This window comes from Carassius gibelio, chromosome A4, assembly GCF_023724105.1.
Source record: "Carassius gibelio isolate Cgi1373 ecotype wild population from Czech Republic chromosome A4, carGib1.2-hapl.c, whole genome shotgun sequence".
NCBI classification, from domain to species: domain Eukaryota; kingdom Metazoa; phylum Chordata; class Actinopteri; order Cypriniformes; family Cyprinidae; genus Carassius; species Carassius gibelio.
In genome coordinates, this window is record NC_068374.1 from 12,655,165 (window position 1) to 12,679,835 (window position 24,671).

At 38.7% G+C, this 24,671-nt stretch overlaps 1 protein-coding gene across 11 annotated transcripts in view; it reads right to left on the reverse strand.

Moving 5' to 3' along the window:
* LOC127969021 (NACHT, LRR and PYD domains-containing protein 3) overlaps positions 1-24,671 on the reverse strand; it is a 95,245-nt gene that overhangs the window by 21,236 nt on the left and 49,338 nt on the right. Inside the window, exons 4-7 of one of the 11 annotated variants that reach the window (XM_052570595.1) lie at positions 20,453-20,560; positions 12,688-12,795; positions 6,477-6,593; positions 1,383-3,254 (exon numbers count right to left, since the gene is read on the reverse strand). In XM_052570595.1, the coding sequence (XP_052426555.1) occupies positions 1,383-3,254; positions 6,477-6,593; positions 12,688-12,795; positions 20,453-20,560 (2,205 nt within the window). Of the gene's footprint in view, positions 1-1,382; positions 3,255-6,476; positions 6,594-12,687; positions 12,796-20,452; positions 20,570-24,671 lie in introns of all 11 variants that reach the window. The other 10 variants (XM_052570586.1, XM_052570578.1, XM_052570634.1 and 7 more) reach the window with 10 other exon arrangements.

Below are 24,671 nucleotides of genomic sequence, written 5' to 3' on the forward strand. Positions count from 1 at the left end.
CATAATCCATTGCGATGTATTTGTTATTAAATAAACTTGCGTTTCACCAGATTACCCTTCAGTCGAGCTTTCGGTTTACCCGTGCTCATGACATAAGCACAGAATCAGTTCAGAATCAGTCACCGAAAGAGCCAGTTTGGTTTAGACATGCTTTGTGTCAGTCTGCTTCATGCCGAATCACGCATGCGCAGTATTATCAGCTCTTCGGTTCCAACAGAAGCAGTTCTCGATTCAGTGTACTGCTGATCCGAAAACCAATGCAACTGGTTCTTGACTCGGGAACGAGAACCGCTGTAATCAAATCGCTGAGTCTTAATTATTGTCCACCTTTGGTCTATAATCTAACATAATGTAAAATTTAACAAAATTCACAGATTAGATGCATTCATATTTTAAAAAAAAGCAAAATAAAACCGTTATTTTATCACATTTTCAGATGTTTAACAAAATACTTAGATATGCATTTTGTCCTCTTGAAAAATTACATGCATGCACAGTATCATCAGGTCATCGGGTCTCAAATCGGACGCTTCAAACAGAAACTGTTCTCTGTTCGGTGTACTGGTGATCCAAAAACCAATGCAACCGGTTCTTGACTCGAGAATGAGAATCGCTCCAGCAGTGGGCATGTACGTTCGTTATCTGGCTCTGTATTCATCTTCAGTTCAGTCTTGACAGCAGTTCAGTCAGTCTACTGTTTGAGTAAATGAATTAACTTACTCCAAGATATTGGTTTATTTTGACTTGTTAAAAAAGTAAACAGCTTAAGTAATTGGTAGATTAATCCTTACTGGAGATGCAAACCATTTAAAATGATTCAGTTCGATTTGGTGAACTGGTTAAACCGGATCACTAAGAAGAACTGGTTAAAATCGAAGAATTCGTTCACGAACCGGACATCACAAGTGCACGTCAGCCTACACCGTACTACACATCGCCTACGGCGTAGGTTTGACACAGAAGTATAAATCAGCCTTAATGCACATTTTCTATAGTTTTAATTATTTTATGGCATATTGCAGACCTATTTAAATGTATAATGAAATCTAAAATACTGGCTAGTGCTGTAGTAAAGAGTAAGCACACTTTAAGCAGAAGTGAAAATGTCTCAATGTCAGCTTTACCGACCAATGGTGTAAATCATCCCTTTGCTGCTGCAGCTGCTGATTTAATAAACGAGTTTCTAATGTGACTGGATTGTGTTAAACATGGCACTTTTAGGCATTTTGCTCGACTATCTACTGTATTAAAAAGGCGTGTCATGACTCCATTAAGATTCTGGCCTGTTATTTAAGAGAAGATTTATCATTCAGTAATATTTATTTTAAAGGTGTCAGATTCATGATTAAATATGATACTGTAGTTCATGATTAAACACTTACAGAGCTTTTCTGCAGTTGATCACAGCTGGAATCAGTCGTCTTCTCCCCTCAGCTGATGTGTTGTATTTCTTGAGGTCCAGCTCTTCCAATGGCTCTTCTGACATCTGAAGCATGTAGGATATTGTTGAGCAGTGAGCAGGAGAGAGTTTCTTCTCTGAGAGTTTTTCTGATTTCACAAACTCCTGAATCTCTCTGGACAGAGTCTGATCTTTCACTTCCAGCAGACAGAGGAACAGATTGATGGATCTTTCAGTGGAGACTTCATGTCCATCTTTAATCTTCTTTTTAATGTACTGTGTGGTTCTCCTGATGCTCTCTGAGCTCTTCTCTGTGTGTGCCAGTAGATCCTGGAAGAGTCTCTGATTGGACTCCAGTGAGACGCCCAGCAGGAATCGCAGGAACAGATCCAGACGTCCATTCTCATTCTCAATGGCTTTATGTATTGCTTCTCTATGGAGACTATGAACAACATCCAAAAACTTTGGGGTGTCAACATTTTTCATTACATAAATGTAAAACAAATAGAAAGCAGCGAGAAACTCCTGAACGCTCAGATGAATGAAGCTGTAGACTTTCCTCTGATATATCACAGGTTCCTCCTTAAAGATTTCAGTGCAAATCCCAGAATACACTGAGGCGTCAGTGAGGTCTATGCCACTCTCAATCAGGTCCTCCTCATAGAACATCACATTGCCCTTCATCAGCTGATTGAAAGCCACTTCAGCAAGTTTCATGATCGCTTCTCTGTTGGACTGCAGGAGTTTCTCTGGATCTCTCTCTTTATATTTCTGCTTCCTCAGGATGATCTGAGTGAGTAGGAAGTGGATGTACATTTCAGTCAGAGTTTGAGGGATTTCTGCACTCAGATCTTCCTCCAGAAGTTTCTGAAACACAGTGGATGATATCCAGCAGAAGATGGGGATGTGGCACATGATGTGGAGGCTTCTTGTTTTTCTGATGTGTGAGATGATTTTGCTGGCTTTATGCTCGTCACTGATTCTCTTCCTGAAATACTCCTCCTTCTGAAGCTCATTGAATCCCTGAATCTCTGTCAGACGGTTGATGTATTTGGAGGGGATCTGATTGGCTGCTGCTGGTCTGGAGGTGATCCAGATGAGAGCAGAGGGAAGTAGCTCTCTTTTCATGAGCTTTGACATCAACACACCCACTGATGAAGTGTCTGTTACATCAGAAACTTTCTGATCATCTGAAAACATCAGTGTGATTCTACTTTCATCCAGACCATCAAAGATGAACACAACTTTACACTCCTCATAAATCTTGGAGTCCAGATCTTGAAGTTCAGGATGAAAGTCCAGCAGAAGTCTGTGAAGACTGTACTGATGATCTTGAATCATGTTCAGCTCTCGAAATGGAAGCACAAACATGAAATCTACATCCTGATTGGCTTTTCCCTCGGCCCAGTCCAGAATGAACTTCTGCACAGAGACCGTTTTTCCGATTCCAGCGATGCCTTTAGTGAGAACAGTCTTGATCTGCTCTTTCGCTTCACATCCTAATCCAGGTGAGGCTTTAAAGATGTCATTGTAGCAGATTAGAGTGTCTTTTGAGTGTTGTGTTCTGGCTGTTTTCTCCATCTGTAAAACCTCATGTTCTTCATTCACTCCTTCTCTCTCTCCCTCTATGATGTAGAGCTGTGTGTACATGCTGTTCAGGAGGCTTTCATTCTCCCGGGGTTTCAGTCCCTCAAAAAATCTCTCATACTTGTTCTTCATGCTGGTTTTGAGCTGGTCTTTGGCTCTCTGCAGTTCATCATTCACTGGTTGATCATGTTTTTTCAGAGACGCTGTAACGCTCGTGGTATTTAGACAGAAGACTTCTCGAGACATGCTTCGCTCTTCATCTGATCTGCTGAAATATCACAAGAAGAACAGATTAATATATATATATATATATATATATAAGTGCTGTCAAACGATTAAAAAAAATTAACTAATTAATCGCACAATTTTTTAAAATTAATCGCGATTAATCGCAATTAAAAGACTGAAACTTTTTGGATATGTAAATGTAAAATGTAAATAATTAATGTAAACTCAAGACAAAGAAACTATTTAAATTCAAAATATGATTGTTTATTGGAATTTTTGTTTAACTTGTAACACAGATTTTCTCATGTAAACAACATACCTGCAATAAACCATCAATATCCTCCAAATTAACTGTTGGCTTGAAAGCCATATTTATTACAGAAATAAAAACACAGGCATGTAAGTACCATTTGAATTTCAAAACAATCAATGCCAATAAAAAACAAAAATGATTTCCATGTTGAATTCTAAGTGTACTGCAAAAAAATTCCAAAGTATAGTCATTGCCAGTGCTTTAAGTGGGCCGGTACGCACTGGTACTCAGTACCGCCACTTCCAAATATAGCTCTTGAGCGTACCGCCACCTCTCCATGCGCCCAGAACGTGCTTGTAGCGTACCGGTACACTCATTTGGACATCTGTTTTAATAGAGGTTTTAATCTTTTACCTGCACTGCCGATTTTCAGAGCGCCCTTCACAATGCAAGCTTCCTAATTCATCCCACCCAGAGCAGAAACTACATTACCCATTCACCCTTAAGTTATACAAGTGAATAGCGCATGTGTCGCTTTTCCCACTGTTAAGTGTCAACAACTCAACGTGGCCGGAGAAGGTGTGTGAAACTCGTTGTGAGTTATACTAAAGCAAAATCTTGAGTATTGATTGTCTGATAAACATTAAAAACTGTCTGCGGAGGTTGAGTCGTCCTGCAGCCCCCGCTGGCTGTTCATTGGCTGCAGCATCTTTTTTCTAAGTTCTAAAAAAATACCGTAGACGGCAAGGCACAAATTTAGATATTCATTTATCTAATTAATCTATAGCCCATGCACAAAGACAATATGATCTTTTTGTCCCCTTTTTGTTTTAAAGCTTGATGAAGAGAGAGAGCGCAAGTTGCTGCAGCTGAGGAGGACAGTGATGCACGCTTACAGGAGTGATTGACAGTTCGCGGCACTGTTTACAAAAAATACTCCGCTACACAATTATTTCGTTATTTTCGTTTAAGCTTATTAACGTTAGCGTTACAGAAAGGTCTGATTTACGCACTGTTACAGTCATTGTTTTTTTTTTTTTTTTTTAAACAATGACATTTGAGTTCATGATTTTAATGTTGCTGTTTCTTGTGGCAGACTGAAGAGTAATCCGGCAGAGTTTTATACTGAAACTTTCCGTCTAAAAGTCCTTCCTTGGTCTTAACCATATTTCTTTGCACGTTGAACACACATAGGCCACAACTGGAAAAAAAAACTGCAACCGCGTTAATTGCGTTATTTTTTTTTAACGCGTTAAATATTTCAAATTAATCGAATGCGTTAACGCGCTAATTTTGACAGCACTAATATATATATATATATATATATATATATTTATATAAAATAAAGGATGTGTAAATTAACATCTAAATAAATAGAAATGATTGATTTTCACTAATCACAGATATATAACAAACACGGTTAATGTAACAATTTTTTTAATAAAAAATGATGTTTTGTTATAGCTTTTGGAGCACCGTCTTGCAATACTACAGCATTTGACATCACGGGGTTGGTTCATTCCATTGGCCAGTGAAGTAATATCTATTATGTATATAATATAATATATGGACATGTAGGAGCAGATGTGTTCATTTTTTCAAGTCCTGTCTGTGTGTATGGATTGTGTTTTTGAATCCCGTAAATCAGTTCAATCGTCACTACAGATATACAAATGATAAAGCTTGGCTTATTGGTCCCTCGAAAGCACTTTTTTAAAATGACATGACCACGGATCATAATCTAGATGTGCTCTATTTGATAGAAACCTGGCTAAAACCTGATGATTATATTATTTTAAATGAGTCTACCCTCCCCAAAATTATTATAAACATGAGCCGCGTCATATAGGTAAAGGGGGAGGTGTCTTAAGGAAGATTAACATTAGAATTGCCAGAGGACGTTGTATTGTATACCTTAAACCGTCAGCGGGTAAATTTTACCCACGTACATTACAACTATATTTATATTGCTAAAGAAAATATTTCGCTATATTATGCCACTGTCTCCACAATATTTAGAGTCATGAAATGATTATGTCTAGTCATATTTTTATCCTGTTGTTTTATGTTTTATGACTTTTTAATGCAGGCTACACGAATCCATAATGGTCAGTAGCCTAAGGAAAAAAAAAAAAAAAGGCCTGCACTGACACTGGAAAATAGAATGTATATTAGACAATATAAAACAATAGTAATTCACCACACTGCATAGGATGATGCGATGAAAAATGTACAATGTTAAAACATAAGCGGCAAGTCAATGACAACACGAAAATATGTGCATTCAATAACGGGTAAATTTGACCCACTGTCGCTTATAGGTATAAATGCCCTGTTTTTTTTAACTGGTTTTATCTTAAAAATTTGATGAACAACATTGAATTGTAAGTAACAATTTTAGTAAAAGTCAATGACTGGGAGACTTGAATGTTTTATTTAAAATCTGCTATGTACATTTAAAAAACAGCCACAGGTAAAATGAACCCTGTGGCGGTTCTAGTGTTGAGGAAAGCAGTCTGACACTCGGTATAATAAGCACACTCGCACCCTAAAGAGAGAAGCCAAGAAAATGGAGTGCAACTGGAGGAAAACAAAACTAGAGGTATTTCGTATTGTATGGCGGGAAAGTAAAAACTGCTAGATCTGATTACTTTTTGTCTATTTTAGATGAAAACAAACATAACCCCAGGTATTTATTTAATAGTGGCTAAATTAATGAAAAATAAACTATCAGCAAGCATTGACATTTTCCAACATCACAGCATTAATGACTTTACTTCTAAGATCGATACTATTAGAGATAAAATTGTAACCAGAAGTCATTGATCCACTTCCACACAACTAGACCCCAAAGAACTAGATTCTACTGCATAATCTGACTTTGCTGCAACCTGGAACTGAACTGCTGGTTACGTCTGGTCAGAGGAGAACAGGCCCCCCGACTGAGCCTGGTTTCTCCCAAGGTTTTTTTCTTTTGGTTCCTTGACTTGACTACACGTTTATCCTCACCTGGGGTCAGAGGTCACTGGATCATCACTGAATTTAGGAGGAAGAGGCATTGATCTGTCACTCTTCAGAGACGCACAGCTGGGATCAGGAGATGAAGATCTCTTCCTCTTAAAGATCCTGATAAACACATAGAAGTCATTCTTGCTTTAGTTCCGTCTGCTGTTTCATTTATTATAAGTATTATAAGTGTATTATTTCCATTTTGCATAACATGACAATCTCTATTAAACTTCAAAGACATTAATGGAAAGCTGGTGAACACATGCATGTCAAACACATAGCTCGCAGCAGAAAAGTTGCACAATAATTCTGACTGAAATGTTTCTTGTTAGAAATTACATTTAGACTTAAAATTCTGTGTGTAACATGTAATGGTAATTTTTATAAAGTTTATAAGTTTATATTTTAATCCTTTTTGTTGCACATAATGAATAGCATATCATGGAAGCTTATGGGTAGCAAAATTAATTTGGTAATGTAAGGTCTAATTTCTTTTGGTCAGTGTTTATCAGTGCAGTATGAATTAACCTTAACGCTGGATAATATCTAATCTGAGGTCAGAGGTCACTGGGTCATCACTGAATTTAGGAGGAAGAGGCATTGATCGGTCACTAGTCTACACTGATCACGGCATTTAATGAAAATGCTATTGAAATGTCTTAAGTAAAAGTGTCAATTCATTTAAGAAAAATAAGTGTCCTACCCGTATGTAGTCTTAGTCTAGGATAGATGGTGATACCGGTGTTAAGTAATAAAAGTCATTATAGTTGAGTAAAAGAACAGACACTACAATTAAAAACTGTACGTGGCTCCTCGATTCTCACAGATCAGATTTTATTTATTACTTTCAGGGACGGGACTTGGACGCTAAACGTCCTGATTGGTTGAGTTCAAGCAGCATATCAACCACCATTTATCCTGATCATTTTCAAAATATTACTGGTATTGTGTCATGAAATGTAATTTTAAATGTATTTCAGGCAAGAATGTAGTTGTTTAAAACTCAAATATGTGTTTTTTTTCTAAAGACAGCGCCTATTTAAAAATGTGTAAAAATGTGTTTCGCCGCTCTCGGAGATGGTAATCATGCACCCGCCGAGAGCAGTCTCACCTTGGCTAGACCTTCTGATATATGTCGCTGGCTCTGATGTCTCTTTGGTGGTTAAAAATAAAATAGAATTTGTTTTGGGTAAATCTAACAGGTTATCTTTGGTCCGTATTCAATTTATCTATACGTTTAAAATGAAAATAAAAAAAGGCAAATTTATATAATATTTAGTTTCATTGTAATGGCTGTATATACACATATCCCTGAACTAAGTAAATTTCTGCAGCTGTTATTATGTTTAGATGAAAACGAAAGGAGGCAGTGGTATTTGATATCCTATTTCGTTTTATTGTAAATATACAGTGAGGAATCTATCAGTAGCCATGGTCAGCTGATTGAAGTTATCAAGTACGCTGCGATTTGCAGAATTACCGGATTTGCGTCGTCGCGGACATCACACTCCCCCACATCCAAAATCAGTGTACTTTGTATTTTGGAAATGCGTGCAGACCTACGCAACTGGTTTATTTGCCTAATCTTCCCAGTACTTTACACTGCGGTGGAAACGCAGAAAGCAACAGGTCTCGGGGGGAAAAAAAGTTCCTGGGGAAAAAAGTTCCTGGTACAAATGTTCCGTGTAATTTCGGTGGAAACGCAAAAACGATGGCGGATGATTTAGTTTCGAAATGAAATGCAAAAGCGCCTGTTTGGCAATAATTTGGATATTGAAAAGCCTGTTGATTTTTGCCATTTATTTAAGGTGATTTTGGAAGGGTTTTTAAACATTTTTGGTTCCACACGGTTTGCTGATTTTTACCTTATTTTAAACTTTGTGTCATTTATTTATTTTATTTGACTCTATTTTGCCTCCAAGCTTTCTTACCCGTTTTGCTAACAAACATTATACGTTTCTTATTGATTTGTTTTAATAGCTATTTTACATGTTTACTTAGCCACTTTGTTAACCTATTTAAACTTTATGCAATTTATTTGTTATTTTATATTAGGCATAGGCATAGCCTGCCCTATAGCATTGTGTAGTTTATTTGTTTAGTTAATAAAATTTCTGTTTTATAAAAAGGCTAAAGAGAGTTTGACATTGTATTTTGTTGTTGCATTCAAGCAATTGACGCCGAACTGCCACTAATTCAAAAGTGAAAGTAAGATGTGCATGGTGCTTTAAAACTATGGTAAAAGTGAAGGAAAGAAAGGAAAAGAGGGAGAATTCAAACAAACAAAAAAACGAACAATTGCTTTATGCCGAATTGTCGCTATTTGAAAAGCAAGGAAAAGAGGGACACCCCCACGGTGGTACTGGTATTAACAGTGTTGTCAAATATCGATTGACCGGTGAGAAAATTTCCTCAAATTCACAACCCTACCCATAAGTCTAAATGCATTAAGGAAAAATGGCGTTTAAATAATAATTTTTGCTAAAGTTTTGGCTTGAATGTGAAACATATCTAATTAATTTTGGGTAATACAATTTTCTTTGAATTTTGCAACTGATAAAGCATTAATTTGTTTTATATTGTTTATTTCCATTTTAAAACTGGTGTAGGAAATCGCAAATATAAATTATATAATTTAATTTTCATTTTGCATTAAATGTAGCACATATGTATGGGAAAATGTAAATACAGAAATTAATTATCATTTTGCATATTACATTACAAAATGAATTTTGCTACCCATATGCTTCCATATTGAGCAGGATGAGAATACATATATATTATATATAAGTCAGTGTGTGGTTCACTAACAGTGGAAACAGACTCTTGGTCTAGTTTGTGGATCAGTGTGTGACTCCTGTCTGCGTCTGCAGCTGTCACTGTCATGTGGAGGGTAAGGAGGAACTCAAGTGCAGACAGGATGTACTAAACACAGGATTTATTTACACAAAAAGGGGAAAACAATGACTAGGGCAGATACTAAATACTTAACAAGACTGGTAGACACGATAAACAAAGACTCGAAACACAAGAACACTAACTACAAATAAACAATAACAGGTCTCACAATGTCTTCTTCCAAGAGCAACACCGAGTAACAATATTTCACAGGAACATGTAGAAACGCATCTCACAATGTGGAAACAATCACAATGAACCCACCAAAGACAGAGCACACTAGGGGATCTAAATAGGAGAACTAATCAAGACACAACAGGTGGCACAGGTAAGGCAAATCATGACAACTAGGATAACAAGGGGGCGGGGCAAGGGAACGAGACAACACAAGCACATGGCCCAAAGACAAGGCCATGTGCTTGTACACAAAACACGGGTCTGTCATGATCCTGCCTCAAGACTAGAGAAAAGTCAGGACATGAAGGCAGAATCATGACAGTCACTCAGTGTGTGTTTTCTCTGATTGAAAATGTTGAAGCAGCACTTGTCGGCTCGTGGAGAGTCTGACTGTGCGTTAAAACCGCCGGCGTCGAGAGCGCCGAAGTTGCCGGAAGTCATTAATTTTCAATGTGAGCCGGGGTTGAGCAGTGGCGAGGAGCAGCGCGGCGCGACTTGCCCGTTGAGAGCATCGAGGATAGTTGAAATCAAGGCAACTTTATGGTAATGAGCTATGATGCGGTTGGGCAGCAACCAATCGGAAGGTAGAAGTCCACCGCTTGAGAGGATTCCAGAGAACGCAACTCCGACCACATTAGTTCCCAAGCACAATGGAGGACAGGTTCCCATAAGATGCCGACGACAGCCTAACGACCACACAAAATTACCTTTTCCATCCTACGGCCTGCGAGGCTCACCCAGTTGTTTTTGGAACAGGAAGTCCCCGTTGGATGCTGGCAAGAGCCTCCTGGCCACCTATCGTTACCTTTTCTGTCCCACATCCGGAGAGGCTTACCCATTCGATGCGTGTGCTCCCTTCAGACGCTGGCGAGAGCCTCCCGGTTAGACAACCTTACCTTTTCCTTTTCTATGGTCAGCGAGGCTTACCCGTTCGATGTGCGTGCTCCCTTCGGACGCCGACGAGAGCCTCCTAGACAGACTTCCTTTATGTTTCCACTCTATGGTCGGCGAGGCTTACCTGTTCGATGCGTGTGCTCCCTTCGGACGTCGGTAACAGTCTCTCGGCCACGCAACTTACCTTTCCATTTGACGGTAGGCGAGGCTTAAGCGTCTGACGCTACAAGTCTCGCCCTCTCGCCAAATCCTGCCAAAAAAAAAAAAAAAAAAAGCTCACCTGGCGAGGCTTACCCGTTAGATGTTCTGAGTTTAATGCCCTATCAGATGCCACAAGAGTCGTCCTAGTTGGGTTTTCCTTTCCACTCTCCTCGTCCGGCGAGGCTTACCCGTCTGATGCGTGAGCTCTCTTCAGACGTCTGGCGAGAGTTATCCCGGTTGGGCCCTACGCTTGCCAGTCGTGATCCGATGCCGTGAGTCAGGATCACCCTTCGGATGTCGCCAGAGTTCTCCTTGTCGGCCAGCCCAAAGCTTTTTATCTGCCAAACCGAGAGGACCCAGACGTCCGTCATCCTGAGTCTCAATGAGGCTTCATGGGCCCTCTCGGTCAGCATTAGGCCCTTCACCCACTGAATAGCAGGGGCTATCAGTCAGTAGGGCCCGTACGCTGACACCGTGACCTATTCCGGTCGAGGCAACTCGGGTCCCTCCGGTTGGGCACCACAACTACGCTGCTCCTCCTCATCGGCCGGTAGGGCTCACCGTTCGAACGCCAAAAGCTCCAGTTGAGCATCGGCTCGAGCTTTACCAACCGGGTGCCAACAACCACGTAGTTCACTAGCTGCAGCCGGTAGGGCCTACTCTCCCAACGCCCAAGTCGCTCCCTCCGGAGTACGTAGGCCCTTCCAGCCTGCCAACGAGACGACTTTTCAGAAACCAAATCAGCCCCCGCCAGTACTCTATGCTGTCCTCTTGTACATTTGCCTTTTTGGGGGGTACTCTAGGTTTGGGCCATTCCCGAGCTCAGAGCCCTTCCCCTGACAGCACGCCAAATACGCATACCATACCTCAGCTAATTATATGTAAGCGTGAACTAGTGAAAAGTGATATGTGGACCAAGGTGTCTGAGATTCATTTTCCTGATAATCTAATGATATAATAAATAATAGTACTGTAGTCCCAGTTTACTTTTAAACAAACTTCCCTGATTCTACTTACATTAAGTAGTTTATACTTGATTTTATTTACTTAAGTAGCATTTTCAGTGCAAGACTTTTACTTACATCAGAGTATTTTTACAGTGCTTTATGCATTATTAGGTAAAGGATCTTAATACTTTGTCCACAACAATATTTAATGAGGCTAACTTATAACGTTACCCTCCTTGTGGTTAGTCTGCAGAAGATCAACAAGCTTTTTGTTTTGTGGCCGCTTTAAATACAAAATAAGCATTCGATCTACGTCAGAGCGTCTGAGCGCTCACAAATCTTTCTGCAGCATCGTGAGCAGAGCGGCATGATCGATTTCCAACGCTCTCGCCGCCGGCGGTGTGAACGCACAGTGAGAAATGATGTCCTCTGATCCGGTGGTTGTTCACACTGGTCAGTGTATATCAGTGCAGCATGAATTGACCTTAACACTGGATTATGCAGCAGCGAGGGTTGTCTTCAATGAGCCAAAAAAAGCTCACGTTACTTCTCTCCTCATCAGGTTACACTGGCTACCAGTAGCCGCTCGCATCAAATTCAAGGTACTGATGCTTGCCTACAAGACGACCACTGGCACGGCACCAACATACCTTAACTCACTAGTTAAATCTTATGTGCCCTCCAGAAGTTTGCGCTCTGCAAGTGAACGACGCCTTGTGGTGCCATCCCAAAGAAGTTCAAAATCACTCTCATGGACCTTTTCCTGGACTGTGCCCAGCTGGTGGAATGACCTCCCAATCTCAATTTGAGTCTTTACTCATTTTCAAGAAACATCTAAAGACTCATCTTTTTCGCCAGCACTTAACCAACTAATACTAGCACTTTTCCTTCTTTTCTTGTTTTTTCATTTATAAAAAAAATAATAATAACTGGCTATGCGTTCTGTGCTGGACTAACTGAGACTTGTTATGGCACTTGTATACTGTTGTTGTCTTGTTGACCTGACTGCTTCTATTGTTTTCATTTGTAAGTCGCTTTGGATAAAAGCGCCTGGTAAATGATTAAATGTAAATGTAATCTAATGTATATATCACCTGGGGTCAGAGGTCACTGGATCATCACTGAATTTAGGAGGAAGAGGCATTGATCTGTCACTCTTCAGAGACACACAGCTGGGATCAGGAGAAGAAGATCTCTTCCTCCTGAAGATCATGGTAAACAACAGAAAGTTAATTTAGTCCTGTTTGCGGTTTCATTACTAGTATTATAAGTGTTTTATTTCAATTTACATAACATGACAATCTCCATTAAACTTCACAGACATTAATGAAGGAGTGCTGGTGAACACATGCATGTCAAACACGTTGCACACAACAGAAAAGGAGCACATTAATTCTATGTGATGAGTGGGTCGGGCCGAGAGCTGTTGGAATGGAGCGAGGCAAGTGAAGTGATTGTGAAATGAGGGACACCTGCTCCACTCACCTGTTTTGAGTCCCACGGAGGAAATTGGAAGGATACAAAAGAGGAGTGACGACAGTGAAGGATGAGAAAGGACCAGGCCTTGGTTTTTGTTTGTGTGCGGCAGTTGTCCACAAAGGGTTGTAATGCTGTTTTGTGTTTATTTTATTATTAAAGTTTTGATTTGAATGTCTGCCGGTTCCTGCCTCCTTCCCAATGATTATGAAGTTTTTACTTTGTAACATTCTGACTGAAATGTTTTATGTTAGAAATTACATTTAGATAAAAAAAATTCTTTGTGTAACAAGTAATGGTATTTTTTGTAAAGTTTGTATTTTAATTTAACTTTTTGTTGTTGTTGTTGCACATAATGAATAGCATATCATTGTAACAAGGAGGTAACTGAGGCGGTAATGGAATCCATTTGTTAATTAAGGAAAGATCTTTAAGACAGAATCAATAAACCAGGCAGAGAGTCAGTACCATACCTTTCTAACTAAACCGGGATTTACAGCTGTGGATATGTTTATGACTCGTTATTACGACGAATCTGGTATGTACTGCTTTTCCATTATTCATGTTTTTATGTGTACTGCTTACACAAATGTAGCAAATACAGTCTTTATAAGCTTTCCATTTGAAAACAAGGATCTGTCATCGATGCTTGAGGCTTAGATCTTTATAATGATATATGGTTTTGTCAAGATTAAATTTGTCCCGTTTTATTTAATCTATTCGTAAACACTGACACCTGCGAGTTGAGGGGCGTTGAGGATGCCAGCATCGGGGTGCAAGCTAACAGGTTAAAAGGACTTCAGAAATTATGTCTTCAGAAATTATTGCATCCCGGCAGATATTGTCAGTGACAGAGGAACCCAGTTTACATCCCAAGTTTGGAGAGCATTCTTCAAGCATCTTGATATTAATGTCAGCATCGCATCAGGTTACCATCCACAAACAAACGGACAAGTTGAACAACTAAATCAAGAGTTGGGCAGATATCTACAATCCTATTGCAGCCTAGAACAGCATCTATGGTCTGAATTCCTTCCATGGGCAGAATACGCACAAAATTCCCCGACTCACTCATCCACGGGTCTGACTCCCTTCCAGTGCATCCTTAGTTATCAACCCCTTATGTTCCCATGGTCTGGCGAACCCTCATCAGGTTCGTTGTAGTGAGAGGGTGTGGGACAGTGCACACATCTTCAACAAGCTGTGAGAGTACAGGAACTTTACCTTTGTTCCTTTGTTAACGTTTCAGTTCTTCAGCGACAGAATTGTTTGTGTCTGTTATGGAATAACTCCCGGTCGGAAACTGCGTCTTGGTAGTAAAAAACGTTCATTATTTTCCATAATGTAATGATAAAAATGCAACTTTCATATATTTTAGATTCATTGCACACCAACTGAAATATTTCAGGTCTTTTATTGTTTTAATACTGATGATTTTGGCATACAGCTCATGAAAACCCAAAATGCCTGTCTCAAAAAATTTGCATATTTCATCCGACCAATAAAAGAAAAGTGTTTTTATTTCCAAAAATGTCAATTTTCAAATAATTATGTTCAGTTATGCACTCAATATTTGGTCGGGAATCCTTTTGCAGAAATTACTGATTCAGTGCGGCGTGGCATGGAGGCAATCAGTCTGTGACACTGCTGAGGTGTTATGGAGGCCCAGGATGCTTCGATAGCGGCATTAAGCTCATCGAGAGTGTTGGGTCTTGCGTCTCTCAACTTTCTCTTCACAATATTCCACAGATTCTCTATGGGGTTCAGGTCAGGAGAGTTGGCAGGCCAATTGAGCACAGTAATACGATGGTCAGTAAACCATTTACCAGTGGTTTTGGCACTGTGAGCAGGTGGCAGGTCGTGCTGATAAACAAAATCTTCATCTCCATAAAGCTTTTCAGAAGATGGAAGCATGAAGTGCTCCAAAATCTCCTGATAGCTAGCTGCATTGACCCTGCCCTTGATAAAACACAGTGGACCAACACCAGCAGCTGACATGGCACCCCAGACCATCACTGACTGTGGGTACTTGACACTAGACTTCAGGTATTTTGGCATTTCCTTCTCCCCAGTCTTCCTCCAGACTCTGGCACCTTGATTTCTGAATGACATGCAAAATTTGTCCAAAAGTCCACTGCTGCTTCTCTGTAGCCCAGGTCAGGCGCTTCTGCCGCTGTTTCTGGTTCAAAAGTGGCTTGACCTGGGGAATGCGGCACCTGTAGCCCATTTCCTGCACACGCCTGTGCACGGTGGCTTTGGAAGTTTTTTACTCCAGACTTAGTCCACTGCTTCCGCAGGTCCCCCAAGGTCTGGAATCGGTCCTTCTCCACAATCTTCCTCAGGGTCCGGTCACCTCTTCTCGTTGTGCAGCGTTTTTTGCCACACTTTTTCCTTCCCACAGACTTCCCACTGAGGTGCCTTGATACTGCACTCTGGGAACAGCCTATTCGTTCAGAAATTTCTTTCTGTGTCTTACCCTCTCGCTTGAGGGTGTCAATGATGGCCTTCTGGACAGCAGTCTTACCCATGATTGCGGTTTTGAGTAATGAACAAGGCTGGGAGTTTTTAAAAGCCTCAGGAATCTTTTGCAGGTGTTTAGAGTTAATTAGTTGATTCAGATGATTTCTGTTAATAGCTCGTTTAGAGAACCTTTTCATGATATGTTAATTTTTTGAGATAGGAATTTGGGGTTTTCATGAGCTGTATGCCAAAATCATCAGTATTAAAACAATAAAAGACCTGAAATATTTCAGTTGGTGTGCAATGAATCTAAAATATATGAAAGTTTAATTTTTATCATTACATTATGGAAAATAATGAACTTTATCACAACATGCTAATTTTTTGAGAAGGACCTGTATATGTGAGTGTGTGTTTTATGTTGAATGTGAATGTATCTGCATGATTCCCATCTGTTTGAGTGCAAATCAGCCCAAATCAGCTCGCTATTACTGTATGATCATGGCTATCAAAGTGAACGCGTCCATATGAATAGAGAGAATGGATTACTTTATGGTGCATTTGTGTTATTACCATCTGTATAAGTGGTCATCAGCACATCAGTACTTATTTGCATCATAATTCATTGTAAATGCTGCATTTAAAGCAATCTCAGGATTTTCTGTAACTGGCAAACAAAGTTAAATCTTTTTTTATTTTTCTTGTTATTCTTATTTTTCTTACTCAAATTATTCTTATTGTATTTTTCTAGTGCTCAAATAAATCACTTATATGATTTCTAAGTTTCTGTCTAGTGTTTTATAATTGATAAAACTATGCAGTGGTATTGTTAATGACTAAATAGTTTGTAGAATCCTTCAATACAGTTGGGAATTATTTTTTATATTTGGGGGGTGGGGGGTGTCGACATAGTCTCATAAAAATATTAGCAGGGGTCTCATTTTTCATGATATCTTATTCAGATTTGAAATAGAAACTCATGAGACATGTGACTTTCAACCCGTTACTTTTCTAAATTGCTCCAGGACTAATTACATGATTTTTTATATCAAATAAAAAAATATTTAAGTGTGGTAAAAAAATAAAAATAAATTCAAGGCACTTCAGTGTCTATAACTTTTAATATTTTTGAGCATTATTGATAAAAAGTAAAGCCCAAAGGGTCTTCTTTCCAAAGACACCAACATTATGTTTGTAACACACTGAAGTAGGAAACTGTTACAATTATAACTTTGGTAGAGCACTTACAGCTGTGAGTCCCATAATGGGGGGTCAGGTTAACCCTCTGGAGTCTAAGGGTATTTTTGGGGCCTGGAGAAGTTTTGTCATGCCCTGACATTTGTGCTTTTTTCAGTTTCTTATAAATATCTAAATATCTAGATTACTTTATCCCAGAATATCTGTTTTCGACAGGACTTGTTTAGTTTAAAAGTAGACATGTCAAGCTTTCTATAGATATCTCTCTCATGTATCTTCGTTACACTTCATTTTAATGACATGTTTGTAAATGAATATTAGCGCAGACAAAGGCTGCAGACAGCACAGCTTGTTTGTTATCTTTATTTTATAAGTGCACAAAGGTTTGTTTTTATGTCTGTATCCAAAAAAAGTAGACCCTTTACAGATTCAATTGATGTATTACTCTTATCTGTACGATTAAAACTGAAAGTGTAATTTAAGTTATTTTCAGGGTTATCAGGAGAAAATGACTCATAACGTGTATCTGCATTAATCGACTCGAGGGTTAACAGGTTAAGGGGATCAATTGATTTATCGATCTATGATAACTAGGATAGCAGTGAACCTGTTCAACAAAGGTAAGTCTGTGACAAAGTCAATGGAGAGATGAGGCCAGGTACGTTGTGGAATGGGCTGTCTTTGATTGGGCACAGACTTTACAGGCTTTAACATAAACAGTGACATCTTTAAATATTGAGGGCCACCAGATCAAGTTTCGTAGTAGATGCAATGTGTGGGATATTCCAGGGTGGCCAGAGCTGAAAGAGGTGTGGACCCATTGCATTACCTGGTGACGAAGACTTTGTGGAACATAGTGTTTATTAGGTGGACAGTTGGCTGGTTCTTGGAGCGGTTTGCGTTGCATTTGTTCCATGATATACAAGGTAATCGGGACGATGACTACAGACGAGGTGAGTATGCATTCTGGGGTATGGCTGTTGAGGGGAAGATCATACTGCCTGGAGAGAGCATTTGCCTTACTATTCTGGATGCCAGGGTGATTGGTCTCTCTTCACCTGATTCCAGTTCACTGTGACCTGTGAGCTTGGTGGGATTGAGTCTTTTAGCACCTTTGATGTATTCCAGGTTCTTGTGGTCAGTTATCGCCTGGAACTTCACCCGTGTTATCACCGGTGACTTCAGAAGGTATGCCTGTTACTTTCACGTCTGTATTTTACAGATTTCGGAAAGGCTTCAGTTACTCCTAACTGTCGGCCGGGACCAGTCTCAGCTGTTCTTTTTGATGTTGCTCCGCGACCTGATGCTTGAGGGGGCAGCTGCGCTGGATTTATGCTTAACATGGCTTAATCTACTAAGACAGTGATATTAACAGACCAAACTCATAAAAAAATCATACTAATAAAGTACAATATCTATAAAAAAAAATCAGATGAGCCCTAAATATAAATGCAACTCGTTTAAAAACACGTTAAGCCTTTTCCTCACATAGAAAACCGTTAAAACACTTAATGTGGCTTAATGTACTAAGACAGTGATTTTTAAAAACCAAACTCACTATACATTATACAAATAAAGTATAGGATGTCCAAAAAACAAACAAACAGATGACCCCCAGAATATGAATGCAAGTTTAATAACACGTTAAGCCTTATGATGGTTTTCTATGAGAGGAAAAGGCTTAACGCGTTATTAAACGTGTGGAATTCATATTCAGGAATCATCTGATTTTTTGTAGATACTTTATTAATATGATGTTTAGTGAGTTTGGTCTGTTAATATCACTGTATTGGTACATTAAACCACGTTAAGAGTTTTTCAGGTTAAAAAAATGACCTCAAATTATATGTATTGCCGCCTCACAGGAATCGGCTCATTTATATTCGCTGCCTCGCTGGCTGGGTTTAAAGCCAAAATGTCATAAACAGTCATATCCATATTGTATCATTAATTTATTTAACATTGAATGCACAGTGACAAATTGAAAAAAAAAACAAGAAAAAACTGAACACTGCAGTTTCTGCGGTTGCTATCTTTCCTCTGCAGTTTGCTTGTCAATAGCGCGGTATTAATATATTGCGGTTATGGCGACAGCCCTAATGCAATGTATTTGTTATTTTATATTTGGCATAGCCTGCCCTATAGCATTGTGTATTTTTTATTGTTAATAAACGCTCTGTTTTATAAAAAGGCTAAAGAGAGTTTGACGTTTTATTTTGTTGTTGGATTCAAGCAATTGATACCAAACTGCAGCTAAAAGTGAAAATAAAATGCACACGGTGCTTTTAAGCTATTTAAAAGCAAAGGAAAGAAAGGAAAAGAGGAAAAAAAACTAAAAACGAACAATTGCTTTATGCCAAATTGCAAATTGCAAATTGAAAAGCATGGAAAAGAGGGACACCCCAACGGTTATACTGGTATTACTGGTGTTGTCACACGCGATTAACTGGTTGGAAAATTTCCTCACCGTCACAACCCTACCCATAAGTATAAATGCATTTAGGAAAAATGGCATTTAAATAATAATTTTGCTACTGTTTTGGCTTCAACATGATAAACATATCTAATAAATTTTAGGTAATACAATTTCCTTTGAATTTTGCAATTTATAAAGTATTAAAAATTTTATTTACATATTAAAACTAATGTAGGACATGTCAAATATAAATTATATAATTTAATTTTAATTTTGCACTAACTGTAGCAAATGTGTATGGGAATATGTAAATTTAAATACAGAAATAAATTGTTATTTTGCATATTACATTTCAAAATGAATTTTGCTACCTATTTGCTTCCATATTGGGCAGGATAAGAAAGAATGTATTTTTTTAAATAATCATTCAAATGAATTCCCTTTTTTTCATCCAACGAATTAAATAAATAATCAGCCGATGAATCAGTAAAATGATGGTTAGCTGCAGCTGTAATTGTAAGTCAGTGTGTGGTTCACTAACAGTGGAAACAGACTCCTGGTCTGGTTTGTGGATCAGTGTGTGACTCCTGTCTGCGTCTGCAGCTGTCACTTAGGCCCCGTCCACACGGAGACAGAGCTTACCCCAATCCAATCTTTTTTTCCTCGTCTCAAGAAATATCCGCGTCCACACGAAACCGCAGAATGATGTAGTATACATGCCAGACCAGTATGTGGCGCTGTAATTCTGCCACAGTGATACACTAAAAACAGAGATGAAAACTTGGACTATGCTCATAAACCTTGCGCGTGGTACACAAACGAACATGGAACAATACATTTATTAATCAGTGTTAATGTTAGTTAATAAAAAGACAATCGTTCAGTGTTTGTTCATGTTTTTGTTGCTGTTACGTGACGTAGAGGTGTCTGACAAGGGGGGAGACGTGGGCTGATGACGTCATCGTTTCAGAAAATATACGGATTAGCCATCCAGACGAAAACGCAAAGACGGCGTTTTCTAATTTATTTACTCTGGGACCCGGTTTCAAAAAATAGCGGTTTCACGTGATGAAAACACCGGATCCGTGTGGATGAAATGCCTATCTGATAAAAAATTTGTGTGTATTCACAGAAACGCGTCTCCGTGTGGACGGGGCCTCAGTGTGTATTTTCTCTGATTGAACTTGTTAAAGCAGCACTTGGTGCTCGTGGAGTATGAGAAATGATGTCCTCTGATCCGGTGATTGTTCACATTGGTAAGTGTTTATCAGTGCAGCGTGAATTGACCTTAACAATGGATTATATCTCACCTGGGGTCAGAGGTCACTGGATCATCACTGAATTTAGGAGGAAGAGGCATTGATCTGTCACTCTTCAGAGACACACAGCTGGGATCAAGAGATGAAGATCTCTTCCTCCTGAAGATCCTGATAAAAATGATTTATTTAAATTTCCATAACATGATAATATCCATTAAACTTCACAGACGTTAATGAAGGAGTGCTGGTGAACACATGCATGTCAAACCCGTAGCACTCAGCAAAGGAGCACAATAGTTCTGACTGAAATATTTCTTGTTAGAAAATAAATTTAGATTTAAAATTCTGTGTGTAACAAGTAATGGTAATTTTTGTAAAGTTTATAGGTTACGTTTTAAATCTTTTTTTGTTTTGTTTCACATAATGAATAGCATATCATACAGTTTTAATCTCAATATTTGTTTTCATAGACTTTGTATTGCAAATTGTTTAGAGAACAGCATTGTGCTATGGAAGCATATGGGTTGCAAAATTAATTTTGTAATGTAATGTCTTTTATTTTTCTGGTCAGTGTTTATCAGTGCAGAATGTATTGACCTTAACACTGGATAATATTTCATCTGAGGTCAGAGGTCACTGGATCATCACTGAATTTAGGAGGAAGAGGCATCACTAGTCTACACTGAACGTAGGGTATTTATTGAAAATGCAATTGAAATGTCTTAAGTGTAAGTTTCAATGCATTTAAGAAAAAAAGTTTCCTACCCGTATGTAGTCTTGATACCGGTGTTAAGTAATAAAAATCATTATACAGTATTGTTCAAAATAATAGCAGTACAATGTGACTAACCAGAATAATCAAGGTTTTTCGTATATTTTTTTATTGCTACGTGGCAAACAAGTTACCAGTAGGTTCAGTAGATTCTCAGAAAACAAATGAGACCCAGCATTCATGATATGCACGCTCTTAAGGCTGTGCAATTGGGCAATTAGTTGAATTAGTTGAAAGGGGTGTGTTCAAAAAAATAGCAGTGTGGCATTCAATCACTGAGGTCATCAATTTTGTGAAGAAACAGGTGTGAATCAGGTGGCCCCTATTTAAGGATGAAGCCAACACTTGTTGAACATGCATTTGAAAGCTGAGGAAAATGGGTCGTTCAAGACATTGTTCAGAAGAACAGCGTACTTTGATTAAAAAGTTGATTAGAGAGGGGAAAACCTATAAAGAGGTGCAAAAAATGATAGGCTGTTCAGCTAAAATGATCTCCAATGCCTTAAAATGGAGAGCAAAACCAGAGAGACGTGGAAGAAAACGGAAGACAACCATCAAAATGGATAGAAGAATAACCAGAATGGCAAAGGCTCAGCCAATGATCACCTCCAGGATGATCAAAGACAGTCTGGAGTTACCTGTAAGTACTGTGACAGTTAGAAGACGTCTGTGTGAAGCTAATCTATTTTCAAGAATCCCCCGCAAAGTCCCTCTGATAAAAAAAAGGCATGTGCAGAAGAGGTTACAATTTGCCAAAGAACACATCAACTGGCCTAAAGAGAAATGGAGGAACATTTTGTGGACTGATGAGAGTAAAATTGTTCTTTTTGGGTCCAAGGGCCACAGGCAGTTTGTGAAACGACCCCCAAACTCTGAATTCAAGCCACAGTACACAGTGAAGACAGTGAAGCATGGAGGTGCAAGCATCATGATATGGGCATGTTTCTCCTATGGTGTTGGGCCTATTTATCGCATACCAGGGATCATGGATCAGTTTGCATATGTTAAAATACTTGAAGAGGTCATGTTGCCCTATGCTGAAGAGGACATGCCCTTGAAATGGTTGTTTCAACAAGACAATGACCCAAAACACACTAGTAAACGGGCAAAGTCTTGGTTCCAAACCAACAAAATTAATGTTATGGAGTGGCCAGCCCAATCTCCAGACCTTAATCCAATTGAGAACTTGTGGGGTGATATCAAAAATGCTGTTTCTGAAGCAAAACCAAGAAATGTGAATGAATTGTGGAATGTTGTTAAAGAATCATGGAGTGGAATAACAGCTGAGAGGTGCCACAAGTTGGTTGACTCCATGCCACACAGATGTCAAGCAGTTTTAAAAAACTGTGGTCATACAACTAAATATTAGTTTAGTGATTCACAGGATTGCTAAATCCCAGAAAAAAAAAATGTTTGTACAAAATAGTTTTGAGTTTGTACAGTCAAAGGTAGACACTGCTATTTTTTTGAACACACCCCTTTCAACTAATTGCCCAATTGCACAGCCTTAAGAGCGTGCATATCATGAATGCTGGGTCTCATTTGTTTTCTGACAATCTACTGAACCTACTGGTAACTTGTTTGCCACGTAGCAATAAAAAATATACTAAAAACCTTGATTATTCTGGTTAGTCACATTGTACTGCTATTATTTTGAACAATACTGTAGTTGAGTAAAATAACAGAAACTACAATTAAAAGCTGAACGTGGCTGCTCAATGATGCTCACAGATCAGATTTTATTTCTCCAGTGAGGAGAGCTGATTGACAAGAAGATTGAGTTGAGACAGACAAAACGATGGCAGATGATTTGGTTTCTAAACGAAATGCTAAAGCACCTGTTTGACAATATTTTAGATTTTGAAAAGCCTGTTGACTTTTGCCATTTATCTAAGGTGATTTTGAAAGTGTTTTTAAACATTATATGTTCCACACGGTTTGCTGGTTTTAACTTTATTTAAACTTTGTGTCATTTATTTATTTTATTTGACAAAGGTGTATGCCGTGCCTCCAAGCTTTCTTACGCGTTTTTTATTTATTTGGTTATATAGCTATTATACATGTTTACTTAGCCAATTTGTTTACCTATTTAAACTTTATGCAATTTGTTATTTTATATTTGGCATAGCCTGCCCTACAGCATTGTGTATTTTTATTTGTTTTGTTAATAAAATTTCATAAATAGGCTAAAGAGAGTTTGACATTCCGGCTTTGCCACCGTTTGGACGTTGTAGCTTAATACTCTGCGCTTTGCTTCTTATTTCTTTACTTTTCTCTTTTCTAAGATTTTAACTTCAGCAGATCAGCACAGTGCTCAAAACTGATTTTTGGCAAAAACGCTAAAACTAAAAACTCTTTGGGACTGGAATTATACTATAAAAAGAAAACTTTGCCTCCCACTGCTAGCAGCTTACATTCCGGAAATGGGATAACAACTGCCTGCATTCAAACAGAAGAGAGAGAAAATGCCTCCTGTTGGATCTACTTGTTGCATGAACTGCTGCAAACTTCTACACTTAGCATACCGTTGTCATGGACCCTCTCAGCATACAGCTGGTGAGTCCCATGAATCTTCTGAATCTCAACAGTTTATACCAAGTGTACAGGAACAAGCCAAAACTGATCGCCACACTAATTGATGGTACAAACAGGGAGCGAGACCCAAAGGATTCGACTATGACAAGGCTTGTAAATTCTGCTATTCTACACCTCTGATAATACACATTAATGCAAGCTGAGCATTTTCTTTGATGTTCTTGAGGATGCAGTGTGTTTAACACAGTCAGGTTCAAATGTGGGTGCAAAAATCCATTAAAACTCTAGCAGAGGTTTGTCAGAGCATTGCCATTGTGCTATTACCTTGTGGGCAAGTGAGAAATATTAAATAAAGCAACATGGCCAAATTCACATATTTTTGTTTATGTATTTGTCGGTACAAGAGTAAAAACAAATTCGGTGTTCAAGTGTGTGACGGACCAAGCAGTCAAGGGCAAAGAACACAGGATTTCCAAACAAAAAATAATTTATTAAATGCCAAACAAAGTTACAAATTAAATAACTTGAAAAACTGAATGAAAATAAAGTCAGGTCTGGGCCCATAAACAAAATGAAAACTAAAGAGAATCAAAACTGAACAATAATCAAACAAGACAAAGAAAAACATGGCTTCCCCAAATGCCACACATCGGAAAACTTATATACACAAAGGACTAGTCCATTACACACACCAAGAACAAACACCAATTAAATCCAATTAGAATGAATACTGTAATTCGGTCACAATAAATAAAAACATGGGTCCTAAACAAATTAATTATATACACAATTAAAACAAAAACAAACAAATAAACAACCCTACATCCCTCCAGCTAATCTGCACCATGGGCTCCACCACTGCAACAAAATGGCGGCCACTGGCGCCAGCTGGTCCTTTATTAGAATGGACCTCCACTGAAGTGCAGCGCTTTGCCCAGACAGCGTCAAACCTCCACCTTCCAC